At 59.2% G+C, this 15,930-nt stretch overlaps 2 protein-coding genes across 5 annotated transcripts in view; both read left to right on the forward strand.

The window, feature by feature from the left end:
• SEMA3F (semaphorin 3F) overlaps positions 1 to 4,234 on the forward strand; it is a 28,009-nt gene extending 23,775 nt beyond the window's left edge. For 2 of the 4 annotated variants that reach the window (XM_015587198.2, XM_015587199.2), the window contains 7 exons: positions 261 to 483; positions 1,110 to 1,198; positions 1,327 to 1,368; positions 1,527 to 1,684; positions 1,866 to 1,933; positions 2,142 to 2,275; positions 2,920 to 4,234. In XM_015587198.2, coding sequence (XP_015442684.1) covers positions 261 to 483; positions 1,110 to 1,198; positions 1,327 to 1,368; positions 1,527 to 1,684; positions 1,866 to 1,933; positions 2,142 to 2,275; positions 2,920 to 3,330 — 1,125 coding nt within the window. In that variant the 3' untranslated portion in view covers positions 3,331 to 4,234. The remainder of the gene's footprint in view (positions 1 to 260; positions 484 to 1,109; positions 1,199 to 1,326; positions 1,369 to 1,526; positions 1,685 to 1,865; positions 1,934 to 2,141; positions 2,276 to 2,919) is intronic. The other 2 variants (XM_025044807.1, XM_006909120.3) reach the window with 1 other exon arrangement.
• Positions 4,235 to 7,263: 3,029 nt separating this feature from the next.
• Positions 7,264 to 15,930, forward strand: part of GNAI2 (G protein subunit alpha i2) — a 53,874-nt gene continuing 45,207 nt past the window's right edge. Inside the window, exons 1-2 of the mRNA XM_006909123.3 lie at positions 7,264 to 7,298; positions 12,651 to 12,655. Coding sequence (XP_006909185.2) covers positions 7,294 to 7,298; positions 12,651 to 12,655 — 10 coding nt within the window. The 5' untranslated portion in view covers positions 7,264 to 7,293. The remainder of the gene's footprint in view (positions 7,299 to 12,650; positions 12,656 to 15,930) is intronic.

Consider the following 15,930-nt stretch of genomic DNA (forward strand, 5'->3'; position numbering starts at 1 on the left):
GAAAGGGAGTGGTCCACTCTGCTGAATGCTGCCACAAGGTCATGGGCCAGGAGGCCAGGGAGGTGGCCATGGGACCTTGGAACTCCGGCTGGAGCAGGACCTGCAGAGGGGCAGGCTGTAGGGCAAGAGCCTGGCTGGGGCTTCTGAGGGGCAGAAAGGACAGAGGTGGGAACGGATAGGACAGAGGCCTCTCCCGGAGGTCATGGGTCCCGCGAGCCCCGCCGAGGCGGCCTGGGCCTGACACTCTCACCTGCCTGCAGTGCCCTGGTGGGACCTTCACGCCATCTATGAAGTCCACCAAGGACTACCCTGACGAAGTGATCAACTTCATGCGCAGCCACCCACTCATGTACCAGGCCGTGTACCCCCTGCAGCGGCGGCCCCTGGTGGTCCGCACAGGCGCTCCCTACCGTCTGACCACTGTCGCCGTGGACCAGGTGGATGCAGCCGATGGGCGCTATGAGGTGCTTTTCCTGGGCACAGGTACCCACTGCTGCTCCCGGCCCCTCCCACGCGGGGCCCGCTGGGTGGAGGGTGCTGATCCGTGGGGCTGGGACCTGCACTGCTAGGGGTTGTTGTAGGCTGGTCGAGGTCATCTCTGCCACCTTTATCCTTTGAGGCCTTCTTCCTGTTGCCAGGATAATTGACACTAAGGATGTGCAAACCCCATCCTCATCCCCAGGGGCTGGGAGAACAAGGACACAGGGTGCCTGGGGACCCATGTATGGGCAGGAAAGGGGACAAATGACAGATGCTTCCAGGATTCGTGGGTCCAAATACTGACATGCATGCTCTTGTGCACACAAGGAAGTGCACCCACTGCAGTTCCAGTGGCCTCCCAGACGGGGAGCTACCTCCAGCATCCTATTCTGAGCAGTGCCCAAATGGGGGTCTGGGGTGGCAGGGGAGGAGGGCCCTGGCCCTGACACCCCTTATCCTGGACCAGTCCCCTCAGACCTCTTCCCGTCATTGGGGGAATGCCAACCTTGGCACAGAGCTGCTGCTCCACTGCCCTCTGGGGTTTGGGCCCTGGTGGGGGAAGGGGCTGAGGCTAGTGCCCCTTCCCCAGCATCCTCAGCCCCACTGAGGCCCTGCCCGGCCCGTTCCAGACCGCGGGACAGTGCAGAAGGTCATCGTGCTGCCCAAGGATGACCAGGAGATGGAGGAACTCATGCTGGAGGAGGTGGAGGTCTTCAAGGTGGGTGTGACACCACCCAGTCCTGTCCTCACTCAGGCCCTCCTCAGGGCCAACTCCTGACCTCAAACCTCCAGGGCAGGGAGGGAGGGGCTCCCCAGGATCCAGAACTGACCCCTATCTTCTTCCAGGACCCCTCACCTGTTAAGACCATGACCATCTCTTCCAAGAGGGTGAGTTTTGGTGAGGTGGGCTGGGGGTAGGGATGGAGCCCGCTCCCCCTTGGGGTCACGCCTTTGGAACTGGGGCGGGGACACTGAGGCACAGAACAGGAAGGGAAGGAGCCTGGCTGTGGGGGGGAAACTGATATGCCCCTTTTCTCCTCCCTCAGCAACAACTATATGTGGCCTCAGCTGTGGGTGTCACCCACCTGAGCCTGCACCGCTGCCAGGCTTATGGGGCTGCCTGTGCTGACTGCTGCCTCGCCCGGGACCCCTACTGTGCCTGGGATGGCCAGGCCTGTTCCCGCTACACAGCATCCTCCAAGAGGTGTGGACACCCAGTCCCTTGGAATTTTAGCCACCAGACCCAGGGCCCTGCCCTGGGGGGTTGGAGGTGGTTAGGGTAGTGTCCAGGGGAAGTCTGTGAACCCTGGAGTCTAGAGGGTACAGGGACCTGGGTGGGGACCGGCCTCCTTAGGCATACTCCTCCAGGAGCTATCCTCACCCAGGCGGAGCCGCCGGCAGGATGTCCGGCACGGGAACCCCATCAGGCAGTGCCGCGGCTTCAACTCCAACCGTGAGTGTGCTGAGTGCTCCCCACTGGGGCTTGGCGTTTGGGGGCTGGGGTGTCCCCAACCACCCACTCAAGGTTTATATGCCATTGGCTCATCCCTTGCCTTTACGGGTGGGCACCCCTGTACGTGCCGCTTGGTGCCGGGCCCTCGCCAGCCTGCCGTCTGCCCAGAGGCAGTGCTGATTTCACGCGGCGCCCTCTCGTTCCGCAGCCAACAAGAATGCCGTGGAGTCGGTGCAGTACGGTGTGGCCGGCAGCGCCGCCTTTCTTGAGTGCCAGCCCCGCTCGCCCCAAGCCACTGTTAAGTGGCTGTTTCAGCGAGATCCCAGTGACCGACGCCGTGAGGTGATTCCCTGTGCCCCCGCAGTCCTGTGGATGCGGGAGTCCCTTATACGGTAGAAATTCCACGTGGATGAAATGTCAGAATGGAGATGATCTAGGGCAGCCTCCGTTTTAAGAAAGCCCTTCCGCGCTCCCTTCCCTGCAAGGAGCTCATTTGGGCGAATATAGTTATGCGGAAGCTCCGTGTGGTTTCCATAGTATATGAAACCATTATCGGCGTGCCTCTTTACGTGCAAACTCCACGTGGGTATCCATCGGAGGTGTACCCCATTGCAGGGTGGGCTCCAGTATATGGAAGTTCTGTGGGGTAGCCCTCATTTTACAGAAATGTCTTCCAGGCATCCCTCGTAACGTGAAAATTTTATGAGGGAGCCCCAATCGGGTATTCTCATTGAATAGAAATTCTGCACTCCAGAATTCTCTCATTGGACGGAATTACCTCCTAGTCACCTGTCCTGAAATGGAAACGTGTATAGATAGATGCCTCATTCAGATGTTACGTGAAACCTGCATGTGGGTTTTTCTTGTTACATGGAAATTCCACACGGGTGCCCTTACGTGGCATGGCCACAAGGTGGCGCGACCCGGGAGCTGGCGCAGGCAGCCGGGCCGGCTCACAGCCCTGAGCCCACTCCCTGCCTCCGCAGATTCGCGCGGAGGACCGCTTCCTGCGCACCGAGCAAGGCCTGCTGCTCCGCGCCCTGCAGCTCAGCGACCGCGGCCTGTACTCCTGCACGGCCACCGAGAACAACTTCAAGCATGTCGTCACACGAGTGCAGCTGCACGTACTGGGCCGGGACGCTGTCCATGCCGCCCTCTTCCCGCCCTCGGCTGTGAGCGCCCCGCCGCCCCCAGGTGCCGGCCCCCCGACGCCTCCATACCAGGAGCTGGCCCAGCTGCTGGCCCAGCCAGAAGTGGGGCTCATCCACCAGTACTGCCAGGGCTACTGGCGCCATGTGCCCCCCAGCCCCAGGGAGGCCCTGGGGGCACCTAGGCCTCCTGAATCCCAGGAACAGAAAAAGCCCCGGAACCGCCGCCACCACCCGCCGGACACATGAGGCCAGCTGTCTGAGCCCCCAAATGGGCCAGCCTAGCCCTGCCCCTTTTAATATAAAAGATATATAGATATATATATATATAAAAAAATATCTATATTCTATACACACCCTGCCCCTGCAAAGACAGTATTTATTGGTGGGTTGTATATAGCCTGCCTCAGCGGCAGCATCATCCAAAACTTAGACCCATGCTGGTCAGAGACGGCAGAAAACAGAGCCCACCTAATCATGCCCAGCCAGTTGGCAGGGCCAGGCCAGGCCCGCACAGTCCCCCAGACTCAGCTGGGCGTCCACCTGCTCGACAGCCACCGCTGGGATCTCCGGGACACAGGGAGGGAGCACGGACTGTACACCTTTGCCAGCGCTGCTGTCAACCTGAGCCGTCGGCAGAGACGTGGATTCGAGGACTGCTTTGGAGACTGGGGGTGGGAGAGGGGCTCAGATGCACTCAGAGAGGGAAGAAGGGGCCGTCACAGGGTGCCGGCCCCTGCCTAGGAGTGGGGCACTCGGTCAAGGCCAGCCCCTTCCCGGGTATTTATTCTCTATTTATTGGGGACAGGAGAAGAGCCCCGCGTGGGGCGGCAGCCCCTCCAGCCCCTCCTCGCTTCCCTGCCTGGCCCCTCCACCTCCTCTTCGCTTATTCTGTGCCACTGTGACTCGGGGCCTGGAAGAAGAGCAGAGGGGCCAGGCAGAACCAGGGCTGAGGGGCGAGAGGGCCATGGTGGAGGCCCAGGGCCTGCAGGGGCTCCCCACAGCTCCCTTCTGCCCACCACTTCAGATGATGGGTGTAAATAGCTCCGGGGGGCAGTTGGGTAGATGGACGGGGGCTCCCGGTGGCCCTCTGCCGCCCAGACCACAGCCGCTCTTGGGTTCCATCTTGTTAATAAACACTGGCTCTGGGACTGGGCTTTGGCTTCTCTCCTGGGCAGGGGAGGAATGGTTGGGGGGGGGGTTCAGTGCACTCCAGATCCTGTTCTTCCTGCCCCCCCCCGTTTGCCACGGCCGCCAGTTCCCACACGTTCTCTTTTGCATGTCCAGCTTCCATTTGCTCATTCAATTGTTTGATCATTTGTTCAACCTCCTTCCTCACCTGGTTTTGAGTCCAGCCTTGTGCCAGGCACTAAGGACTCAGAATCGGCTGGACAAAGCCACAGCCCTCACAATCCAGCTACCACCGCCCCCCGCCCTGAGAAACAACAAAATGCCCATTCTTCCTGCCTCTTTCCAGCCAGCTCCCAGCCGAGGGTCCGGCATGAGCCAATGAGCAGAGTTGGGGAGACCAGGGTAGGTGAGGAGCTGCTGGAGAGGAGAAAGCGGGGTTGGGCAACCTCCAAATGCAGCGAGTCGGACCCTGGCAGGAGGAGCTAAAAGCTGGTGAGGCCTGTGGGTCCAGCAGGGCTTAGGGCCATACTTGATGGCAATGGGAATCTCGCAGGTACTGGGAGGCAGGGGATTGACCCATTTAAATACCTAACATGCAGAAACCAGGTTTTTATTGATTTAACAAACCTGGGCTCTTGCGCCACTCCAAACCCCTAGGAGTGTGTAAGGGGCTGCAGGGCTCACGTATAATGTGGGAGGTGGAGGATGAATGGAACCCAAAGGCTGAAAATGGCACAAGTGATCTGTTGCTCCGGGACAGATTCTCCTTCCCCGAACGGGGTAGATGTTGAAGTCCATGGTAGGAGCCAGTATCCATGCCCACTGAGTTAGAGACAATCTTCAATCCTTGGTGTCTGGGGTCCTGGCACCCCCTTGTGGTCTCTTGGGTTGCAAACAGTCGAGTATTAAAAGGCAGCCAGGTTTCCAGGAGTCCAACCAAGAGGCTCAGGGACCCTGGAGGGTCCCAAGGTCTGGGCCCTGTGGTGGGAGCTGGCAAATCTCCAGAGCCTGGGAACTCAGCACTACAAGCTCAGCTGACCCGCTTCTGCCCCGCAGTATACCCCGTCCAACCTGAACCTGCACACAGACCTCAGTCCCCTAAGCTGAGGCAGGCAGGTCCCAGAGCACCTACAGGGGACAGAACAGGAGCAAAGCAGATGAGCCCCCACCCCTCCATGCCCCTGGGAGTCCTAGACCTGCTCTGGGACTCAGTTTCCCAAACTGACAACAGGCCAGCAAAACATTCCCTGGAAAAGCCTGGCCACTTCTGCAGGTCAGAGACTTTGTTGCACCCCTGGGACTTGAGGTTCTTTTCTCCCTTTTCTGAGCTGGACTCCATCAAACATGTCTCTCTGCCTTCAGGGTCTCTCCTGGAGGGTTGGTGCAGGGCGGATAGAGGGGGTGCAGAGTCAGCAGTTGAGGGATTGGGGCCACGCCAGCCTGATTAGAAGAACTGGGGGCTGAGCTGGATTCACCTGTCCTTGTCTCTGATTGGCTCTTGGGTACCCCCAGCACCCAAATCCCACTAAGCAGCCCCACCAGGGCCTGCACAGGTCCGTGGAGAGCCAGTCGATTGCCAGTCCTGGGGCCAGAAGGGTGTCCAGGGAGGCCAGAGGCTGGCCTGAGCCTGGCTCTGGGCATCCCTCCATCCAGCAGAGCCAACTGACCACCGCATTCCTTCACCTGCTGCCGGGGCCATGGGGGCTGGGGCCAGCGCAGAGGAGAAGCACTCAAGGGAGCTAGAAAAGAAGCTGAAAGAAGATGCTGAGAAGGATGCTCGCACCGTGAAACTGCTGCTTCTGGGTAGGGATGTGGGCGCAGATGGGGCCACTGCCACCAGGTCAGAGGCCCGGGGTCAGGCAGGTGGCCCTTCTGCGAAGCAGGGGGGTGACTGGGGAAGCAGAATGAGCCTGCAATTGGACAGGGCCTGACAGGCGATGCCCTGGCTCCCCAAGACTTGCTATGCCATGGCACCCCTCTCCAGAGGGCCTGCCTCAGGCAGCCTCTGCCCCAGAGAAGTGTGTGCCCGCCACTCTCGTAGAGGTGTGGGTACAGCCACTTTTGCCCTGGCTGGGCTCCCTGGAGCTAGAGCCTTTGGCTTGATAGGCCTGCTGGGCAGGGCTCAGAAACCAGGGGTCTCCTTGGGATCAGCACTATAGGGCTGCTCCCTTGGGAAGGAGAAGGTCACAGTTGTCCTGAAAGTGGGAAGCCTCTAGGACCGCCCGGAGCCACACACAATGGCCCTCGGTTTCCAGAGCTTTACTGTTGGCAGATCTGCAAAGCAGCTAAAGGGGGCAGAGGGATACTAAGGCCCAGTGGGGAATAGATAGGCCACGCCCATGCCCCCATGGTGGTGAGGGGACATGGGACTGACCCAGTGCCTCTAGGCCACTGCCTCCCTCAAGGGGAAGAAGGAGCTGCTCCGAGAGGACAGTGCAGACTCCATCCAGGCTCTCCAGAGTCCAGTCAGGCAGCTGGATGTAGGCAGAGAGACCAAGCCATGGTGCCCAGGGAAGACAGAAAAGCTAAGCTGACAATCCCATTAACTGTGCCCAACACCCTCGCGAGAGCAGGCTTACAGGGGCTGTCAGCTCTGTCTCTCCCCCATCCAAAGGCGCTAATTCCCTCAGAGCCTCTTGGAGACACTCCCCTCCCACCCCAGGTGAAAAGCTGGGTTGACCCGGCTCAAATAATCCCCTGTGTACAGTACCAGTTATTTTCACAAGGTGGCGCTCCAGGCTTTTTAATTTTGGTCTCAGAATAATAAAGACTGCGTATACCAGCCTCTTGGAGGTTCCCCAGCACAACTGAGGTCTTTGAGCCCCTTCATCAGCCTTTTTTTGACATTTATAAACGTTCTTCTGCTAGAGTGGCAGGACCTTACTTTGGGGGACGAGGGGAAAACAGGTGGGAATGGAGGCTGAGCTGGTGCTCTGAGTCTGTCCGGCCGCATTGCGGGGAGTGGGGGGAAGTGGCGGGGCGCGGCAAAGGGGTAGGGAAGAGGGGCGGTCAGGGCACCTCTGAGCCGAGGCTTCCCTTCCAGGTGCCGGTGAGTCCGGGAAGAGCACCATTGTCAAGCAGATGAAGTGAGTGCCCCCCGGCCAGTTCGGAGGCCCCTAAGGTGGGGGGTGGAGGGGACGTACACACAGGGCCTATCCTTCCCCACCTGAGCACGAGGCACTGATTCCGGCTTGCCCTGGCCGCAGAATTATCCACCAGGATGGGTACTCGCTGGAAGAGTGCCTCGAGTTCATTGCCATCATCTACGGCAACACGCTGCAGTCCATCCTGGCCATCGTGCGCGCTATGACCACGCTCAACATTCAGTACGGAGACTCTGCGCGCCAGGTGGGCCAGGAGGGGGGCCGAGCGCGGTCTCTGGGGACTCGAGGCGCGGGACCAAGTCCCCGGTCGCCACCAACCACTCCTACCCTGTCCCCAGGACGACGCCCGGAAGCTGATGCACATGGCGGACACCATCGAGGAGGGCACGATGCCCAAAGAGATGTCGGACATCATCCAGCGGCTGTGGAAGGACTCGGGTATCCAGGCCTGTTTCGATCGCGCCTCGGAGTACCAGCTCAACGACTCCGCCGGCTAGTGAGCGCGCAGGCGGGGCGCGGGGGCGCGGGCGGAGCCTTGCCACGCCCATGCACCCCTCCCACCCACACCCTCTTGTCTCCCGCAGCTACCTCTCGGACCTGGAGCGCCTGGTAACCCCGGGCTACGTGCCCACTGAGCAGGACGTGCTGCGCTCGCGAGTCAAGACAACCGGCATCATTGAGACACAGTTCTCCTTCAAGGACCTTAACTTCCGGTACGACCCCAAGCCCTGATCCTCGCTTTGGGGCCCTGAGGACGAGTTCACCACTCGGAGGCCTTTCCCATCACGGTGGCCCCATCCCTAGAGAGCCACTGCCGCCTTCTCGGATACTGGAACCTCAGAAAGGCCCGGCCCCTCCAGACGCCAGTCGCGTCTGAGTGCGCGCCAGCCAGCATTGGGAGGCGAGGGGGTGCCTGCCGGCGCGTCCAGGAGGCACGACGCGCAGGTTCAGGCCCCATCCGCCCCACAGGATGTTCGACGTGGGCGGGCAGCGCTCGGAGCGCAAGAAGTGGATCCATTGCTTCGAGGGTGTGACCTGCATCATCTTCATCGCAGCCCTGAGCGCCTACGACATGGTGCTGGTGGAGGACGACGAAGTGGTGAGTGCCAAGCAGGACCTGTGTTTGAGGTCCGTGGAAAGCGGGAGACACTGCTGCGGGAGCGGGGAGCGTCTGGGAGGGGACATTCGTTCCAGAGCCATCTGAAGGAGGAGAGGAGGCAGCCAGCAGTCTCGCTAAGGGGTGTTCCGGGGGACACTGACCCGAAGCTGGCAGCGGGGAGGCACCGGTGCACCGGAGCCCAGAGGGGAGGGGTCGCTGCCCGTGTCCCCTAGTGCCGGACGGTTTCTGCCCTCCTTAGAACCGCATGCACGAGAGCCTGCACCTGTTCAACAGCATCTGTAACCACCGCTACTTCGCCACCACGTCCATCGTACTCTTCCTCAACAAGAAGGACGTTTTCTCCGAGAAGATTAAAAAGGCGCATCTTAGCATCTGCTTCCCCGACTACGACGGTGAGACTCCCGGACCGGCCGCCAGGGGGCGCCCCACGCCCACGATCTCGGTCTGCGCTCCTCCGGTCCGCAAGGATTTGGGACAGGGAGTGAGAGCACCTTTCCCCGCCAGGGCCCAACACGTACGAGGACGCCGGCAACTACATCAAGGTGCAGTTCCTCGAGCTCAACATGCGACGCGACGTGAAGGAGATCTATTCCCACATGACGTGCGCTACCGATACTCAGAACGTCAAGTTTGTATTCGATGCTGTCACTGATATCATCATCAAGGAGAACCTCAAAGACTGTGGCCTCTTCTGAGGTGGGCTCCTCTCAGCTGATGCTCCCCTGTGCTGCCCCTTGGTCACAATGCCTCAGCCCTAGCCCCAGCTCCCCGGATCCCACCTCACTACAGTAGACCCGCCGCAGCTCTCCGGACCCACTCCACTGTCTGGCCCCTAACTCCCAGATTCCAACCCGGCTCCTCAGGCTCCACCCCACTGCCACAGGCCCCTCCCCTGGCTCACAAGTCCCACCCACTTAATTTCTTTGACTGGGCCCCAACCCCTCCCCAGGTGTCACTGCTTCCAAACCCACCTCCACAATGTCTCCCAGCCTAAGCTCAATTATTTGGGGGCTGGGGATATTGACAAGGTTCTTTCTTCTTTTCCCAGGTTACGGAACTCATGCGCGTCCTGAGACCCTGTAGCCCTAGCTGCCTTGTAGCCCCAGCCGAAAGGACCCTATCAAACCCCCCAGGACTCCTGGGCCCCAGTCTGTGGTCCCACCAGCCACAGACCCAAAACCCTGAGCCCCATTAGCCTCGAGGCCCTGCCCCTTCCCCGTGACTCCCAGGCCTCCCAGAGTCCATGCCCCCAACCCCAGCGCTGCCCTTCACGGCCGGACTGCACTGGCCTCCAGGACCCACCACAGCCAGCCCCAGCTAGGAACAGGCAGGACTTGGGGCAGCGAGAACACACAGTGACTCAGCAGTGCCCGACTGACCAATCTCCTGCAGCTCTCCTGCCCCAGGGGGCCTATGACTCATGAGGTGGGTCTGGGGTCAGCAAATAGCCCTCTGCCCAGAGTTTCATGAAGGGCAGGGGGGCAGGTGAGGATCCCTCCTCCAAGCAGGCCTGCTGCTTACCATCAGCTCGATCCAGCCTTACCGCCGCCATGTGACAAGTCTGACACCTGTCTACCCAGTGGCCAGTGACTATCCCTCCCAGCAGCTTCAGGGGTCCAAAGTCTAAGCCAGCTCTGGCCTGAGTAGCTCCTACGTAGATTAGTTAGTGAGTAGGGGCAGGCCTGGGAGCCCCTGGGTGCTAGGGAGAGACTCAAGCTGGACTCTTCCCCACATACCAGGCTCAGAGTAACTCCGTAGCCCCTTCCCCCACAGTCTCTGCCCTCTGTCCTTGGACACCAGATCCACGTCCTCGCTCAGCCACCCACCCACAGTACTCCAGGCCAGCCTGCCAAGGGGATGGTCTGTTGAGGGAGGGTACTGTTGACACCAACTGTGGCCAATGGTCAAACTGTCCTGAGGGGTGGCTGGGGCAGAGTCCGGCTCCCATCGATCAGCCCCAGGCAGAGAATGTGGGACAGGACAGAGGCCTAGGCTGTGCCCAGAGGGGTCTACCTCAGGTGGGGTCACAAGCAAACCCAGGTGACCGTCGTCTCTGTCAGCAGTTTCTCTCACCCTTTCTATTCAGAGCCCATTCCCTGGCAGGAAGAACTGAGGGCCATGCCTGAACCATCAGGGACAAAGGCCCATGTCCCCACATCCCCGCTCCCTACTTCTCATCAATCGTCAGGTCCTTGCTGATGCCCATGGCCAGGTCCTTGCTGATGCCCATGGGCCGGGGCGAGGACAGGAGCTTTCATCTAGCAAGGCCAGGGCACGATTTGCACTTCCCTCAGCTAGATGCACCGACTCAGCAATAAACCTTTGCATCAGGCCCCGGCTGTCCTTTCTTGGGGGAAGGGAGAGATTGGTAATTATAATGAGTCATGAGCACTTATGAAGTGCCCAGTGGAGGGCTGGACAGGTATGGGAAGACAATTCTTTCCAGGCTGAAGCGCCTGGCCTGACATGACACTCTGGGGAGCATGGGACCAACTTGTGCCCCTTGGGGAGGGGGTGAGGGTGAGAGGAGCCATGGAAAATGTTTGCGAGGATAGTCTTGGATCAAGAGGGAGTTTCGAAATGGAAGGTCATTCTGGCAAGAACAGTAGGGTGTATAAGACATAGGAACACGGGCTTGGGGGCCACTGGAGTTCAGTGGAGCAGGAGCAGGGAAGGGGGACATATGCCTGAGAACGGGGCTTCCTCCACAAGGGTCTTGGAAACCTTTGAAGCTAGGACATAATTGCCGGCCTGGGATAAGGGTGAGGCAAATGACGCATCACTCCCGGTGCAAAATTAAGGTGGTACCCAAAATTTCAGGAATCAAGATAAATAATACATCAATGCCAGAATTTAAAAAATCAGAATGACTGTCCCCCAAAAGTCCACGATGCACAAAATAAAAAAAACTCTAAATATAGACAAGATCCAAGAGAGCCCTGCCAAGCCACGTTGGTGCCATTTTGGATTCTAAAGCAAAAGCAAAAATGTCCACTCCTATATATGGTCTTATGTATTTTTAAGGGTTAATATTTTTACAGAGCTTTAAAGTAGTTGAAAAAAAAAACATTGAAATAATTGACAGTAGGTATATTAAAACTGAAAGCATTATTTTAACCTTCAATATTTTACTTATACCTAAAACAGAATTTATAATTTTATTTCCCTGGCTTTAATGGAAATAAAATCATCAATGATATTTTTCAATTTGCTTCGGGGAAAAATAATCGTTAAAAAATTTCATAAAACATGTATATAGGGGCACACATTTTTCCTGGGGGCCGGTGTGAGCGGGGGTGAGGAAGGTGAGAAGTGTGGCTGGTGGATCCAGGAGGAAGATGTGTGTCCTCATTACCCGGCGGGGCCAGGATCTGCAAGAGGTGAGGCTCAGCGACGAGGGTCTGAATCCGTGCAGTTGACCTAGTGCCCATGATGCCCCCACCGAGCTGGGACTACAGAGGAATATCGAAGGCACTGAGTTTTTCAGACCTGTGGCCACTCGGGGGAAATGTCCAAGAGGTAGATAGATAGCTGAGGCTGGGCAGAAGGCAGCGTGTGGACAGTATCTTCAATGTCCAGGTGGAGAGGGGAGCTGTGGCCCTGGGGGGGCGTGGCTAGAAAGGGGAGAGTGAGGGTGCCCAGATCTGAGCCCAGCGTGGGGGGTGGGCACTGCTAGGTTAGGGAGCCCAGGCCTGAGGGGAAGTTAGGGCGCGGGCCAGTGGTTTAGGACCCCACTGGGTGGTCTTGGACCCTGCCGATCTGGGGCTGCTCATCTCAACTAAAGACCCTCTGTCTGAGCAGTTTACTGGACTAGGGTGGAGCTGGGGAGAGTGACAGAGGGATTTAATGGCGAGAGTCAAGGCAGAAGACTTGGAGGAGTTGGAGGTGGTTGGCTAGAGAGAGAAGACGCTGTCAGGTGAGGTGGGTTAATGGCGTCTGCCGCATGGCCGCCTCGTCTTGAAAGGAAGGTAATGAGCTTCCCAGCCTTCCTGGACGAGGGGCAGAGAGAAGCCCAACACCATGTAGGGGCTGGACTTCACCCTCCATGACGTCCCCTTTCATACATGGTTCTGACCACAGAGTCTGGGATTTGAGACCCATATACCTTGGTCCCAGGGGCTGGGGACACTACCTGGCCTCAAGCTACTCTGTCCATGGCTGCAGGCTTCCACGGCCCCACTCACCACTCTGTGTAATTACACCCTAAGGAGCAGGATCAGTGGGTGCTCAATGCCTGATTCATGGTCCAGGGCGGAAGAGGAGAGAGAGCTGGCCCAGAGTCAGACTGTGGCCACACCCTAATCTTGTAGGTAGGGGTCACTGACTGTGGGCACCTACAGCCACCACCATCTCTGCCTGACCTGCAACCTCAAGGTGCCCCTGAGGGCCGTCCTGGCCTTCGGCTCTGGCTCTGGCGGGACTAACCTGGCCCGGCCACTGACCAGAGATTAGACAAGCCTGGCAGACGGTTAATGCCACTGACGTCAGGGCCTGGTTGGGTGGCCACTGGAGGCTTGACCTCTCCCCACAGGCAGTAGCTCTACCCACGTGACCTGGGTTCATTAAGCCGCTTCAGTGGCCAGAGAAGCTGGGGGCCAGATCTCAGGGGAGAGAGGGAGGGCATGCCAGGACTGTGGGGGGCAGGCTCAGCCACGAGGTCACTAGCTCTGGGGATCCAGGCTAGGGAAGGGCCGGAGAAGAAAGCCCCTCGATACTTCCACTCATTGTATTGTGCCAACTAAACCCTCGCTCGCGCTCAAGAAGAAGTCCCGGACACCTAACTGGGCAGAGTATAGCCAGGAGCTGTAAGCATGGGTCCTCCCCACTGCGGAGCAACCCCCCAACACGACTCCAGGCCAAGTGTCCTGCCTCCGCACGCAGCCCTGCGCCTCTCGGTGCTAATCTCACACTCACTTCAAGTTTCCCCGTGGCCAAGCTGTTTCTCCCATGCAGAGTGCCCTTCTCTTCCCCACCCTGGCATGGGCCTCTCTTCCCCTGGCAGAGCCAAGCCCACGGGCTGCTTCTTCACCAGGCTTTCCCTCCAACCTGGCCAGAGCTTCCCTAGCTGCACGCCCCGTAGAGAGCGCTTCGAGATGCTGAGGCTGGGGCTATGTGGGTGGATGGCACCAGCAGCCGCAGGAAGCATAGGAAGAGCTGGCTCTTCCCAGTGGCTCGGGCAGGATTCTCAGAGGTGATCTTCCACTTGGGTGCTGAAGGACAAGTAAGAGTTTGCTAAGGGGGTGGGACAGGTTGGGGAACCAGAGGGACAGAGGCATAGGAAAGTGAAAGCAGAAACGTGTGTGGCCCGCTGGGCAGTGGGGAGGTGGCGAGGCCACCTGGGAGAAGGAGCGGGCTGGCAGGATGTCAGGGAGGCCAGCTGGGTGTAAAGCAGGGCATCCGAGGAGTCAGTGGATACGGATGCTGGGCTCTGGGGGGAATGGGGTTGGAGGTGAAGGTGGGGCCTCACAAGTAGAGAGGGTCTTGGTGCATCGTGTGAATGGTGTGCCAAGGGAGGGGGTGGCGTGGTGAGAGGGGGCTGCCTGGCTGGAGGCCAGGGACATGACTGAAGAGGAAGAAGACAGCGAAGGGCCGCCAGGACCCTGGAATGAGGGTCTGAGCCATCCTGGGACCCTCAGTTCTGCCCCACGTGTCTGGCAGTCTCTTGGGCCTGTGTCTCAGTTTCTAAAGATGGGGAAGTAGAGGTGGGGCTGGGCAGAAGCCTGAGATAATGCTTCCCCCAGCCTCACTCCAGGCGGCCGCCCTCAACGCTGAGGCCACGTGGATGGACATTCTCTCTGGTCTGTGGGAGAAGGTATCCGGCAGCTCTCAGAGCCCCATCCTGGCTGCCAGCTGTCCGGCCGCCACGGGCTGGGCTGGGAGATTCGGCAGGTGGCAGGAAAGGCCTTGGGCTGTGTTTGCGCTGGCCAGGGCCCAGGCCTAGCATCAACAAACAGGCGGCCCTTCCCCCAGCCTGGTCACAACTGACCTGGTGCAGGGACCCCACATCATGCCACTTCTGGGCCTCTCCCAGCAGCCCAGCCCAGCCAGCTCCTGCTCCCTCCAATTTGGATGGAAGACCTCAACACTCACATACTGGGTGACCTTAAATCCAGGCCTGGGCCCTCGGGAACTGCCAATGGGAGCACACAGCCCTTTGCAAACGGCTTCTGTGAGCATTCGGGATGTCTGTAGGTGGGAACTGAGGGCAGACCTGAGACCCTGGTCAGCACCTCTCCTATTTGACTTTGTCCCACAGGCAGCCCTCAAGCCCCTTTGGACGGTGAGAGTCTTAGGGTCCTTCACGACCAAGGTAGGGATGTCATCTAGGGATGACACCAGCTCCAGATCAGAAGGGAAAACCGGTCCCTTTCATTTTTCAGCCATCGGCAGCACGGGAGCTTGGGTGGTTTGAGGTTTTCGAGGATTGCCACCAACCTAGTCTTCCCAGGCCTCTGGAAATCCCAGCCAAAGCTGAGTCCCCTGCCCTTGGCTCACAGCTTCCCTCCTTCACCCACTCTCCTCAGGCCAGGGAGAAAGACAGAGCCATTTCCTTGTGACGCAGAGGGAAACTGAGGTACACTAAGGCTTGGTTGTGGTGGTGTCGAGAGTCAGTAGGAAGAGAGTCCAGGAGTCCTGACTCTCAGCCCAGGGCAGGGAAGGGGTTAGGCCTCTCCTCTGGGGCCATTCTCCCTAGCACCAGGGACGGGGGCAGACATGACACAGAGACATCCAGCTTGACTAGAAACAGCAGAGGCCGTGGGGTTAATCGGATCAGAGCCTGTGGCTGAGAAGCAAGAGACACAGCTGTTCTGGGACACCCCCTCTCCAGCTCTCCCCAAGGTTTAGGCCTCCCCCCAACTCCCTGCTAGCTGAACCTGGAGGCCTTAACACCCACCAACCACCTCTGAGCACCCAGGCCTTGGGTGAAAAGCAGGTAGGGGTGGGATAAGAGTCCCCGCTGAGAACGGGGTCACCCTAAAACCCCCTGTACTAGGGCACCAAGTCCCAGGCTCCATTTCTCATGGGCAGACTGACAGCTGTCTCCTACTCCTTTGAAATGAGAAAATGGACATGGCCAGGGAGATGCCAGGCAAGGCTGTGAGCCAAACTTGGTTACCCTCCGGTCCTCACCGCCCCTACCCCGCCGCTGCTCGCGGAGGGCGAGGCAGGCACAAACACGCCTGGCCGCCTGAGCAATGTCTGAAAGTCCCCCATTCAAGCACCTTTCACTGAGGCTGACTTGTTACCACTTCCCTTGGCTGAGGAGCCCCTTCTGGTTCGGGGAAGTGAGGGCAGAGCCTTTCAGGGGTTAAGGGGGAAAACTCAAAGGGAATGTGCTTTGGACTGAAGCGTTCCCCCCACAAGACTCGGCCGAGCCCTCCCGGGGCAGCTGTTCTCCTACCGAGGGGCTCTTGAGCGCTCCCGCGGCCGGTTTGCTGGGCTGGCCGGGCCCCAGCCTCTCCCCAGACCAGCCCCTCCTCCCGCGGGCCCACC

This window comes from Pteropus alecto, unplaced genomic scaffold (genome assembly GCF_000325575.1).
Source record: "Pteropus alecto unplaced genomic scaffold, ASM32557v1 scaffold53, whole genome shotgun sequence".
Lineage (NCBI taxonomy): Eukaryota > Metazoa > Chordata > Mammalia > Chiroptera > Pteropodidae > Pteropus > Pteropus alecto.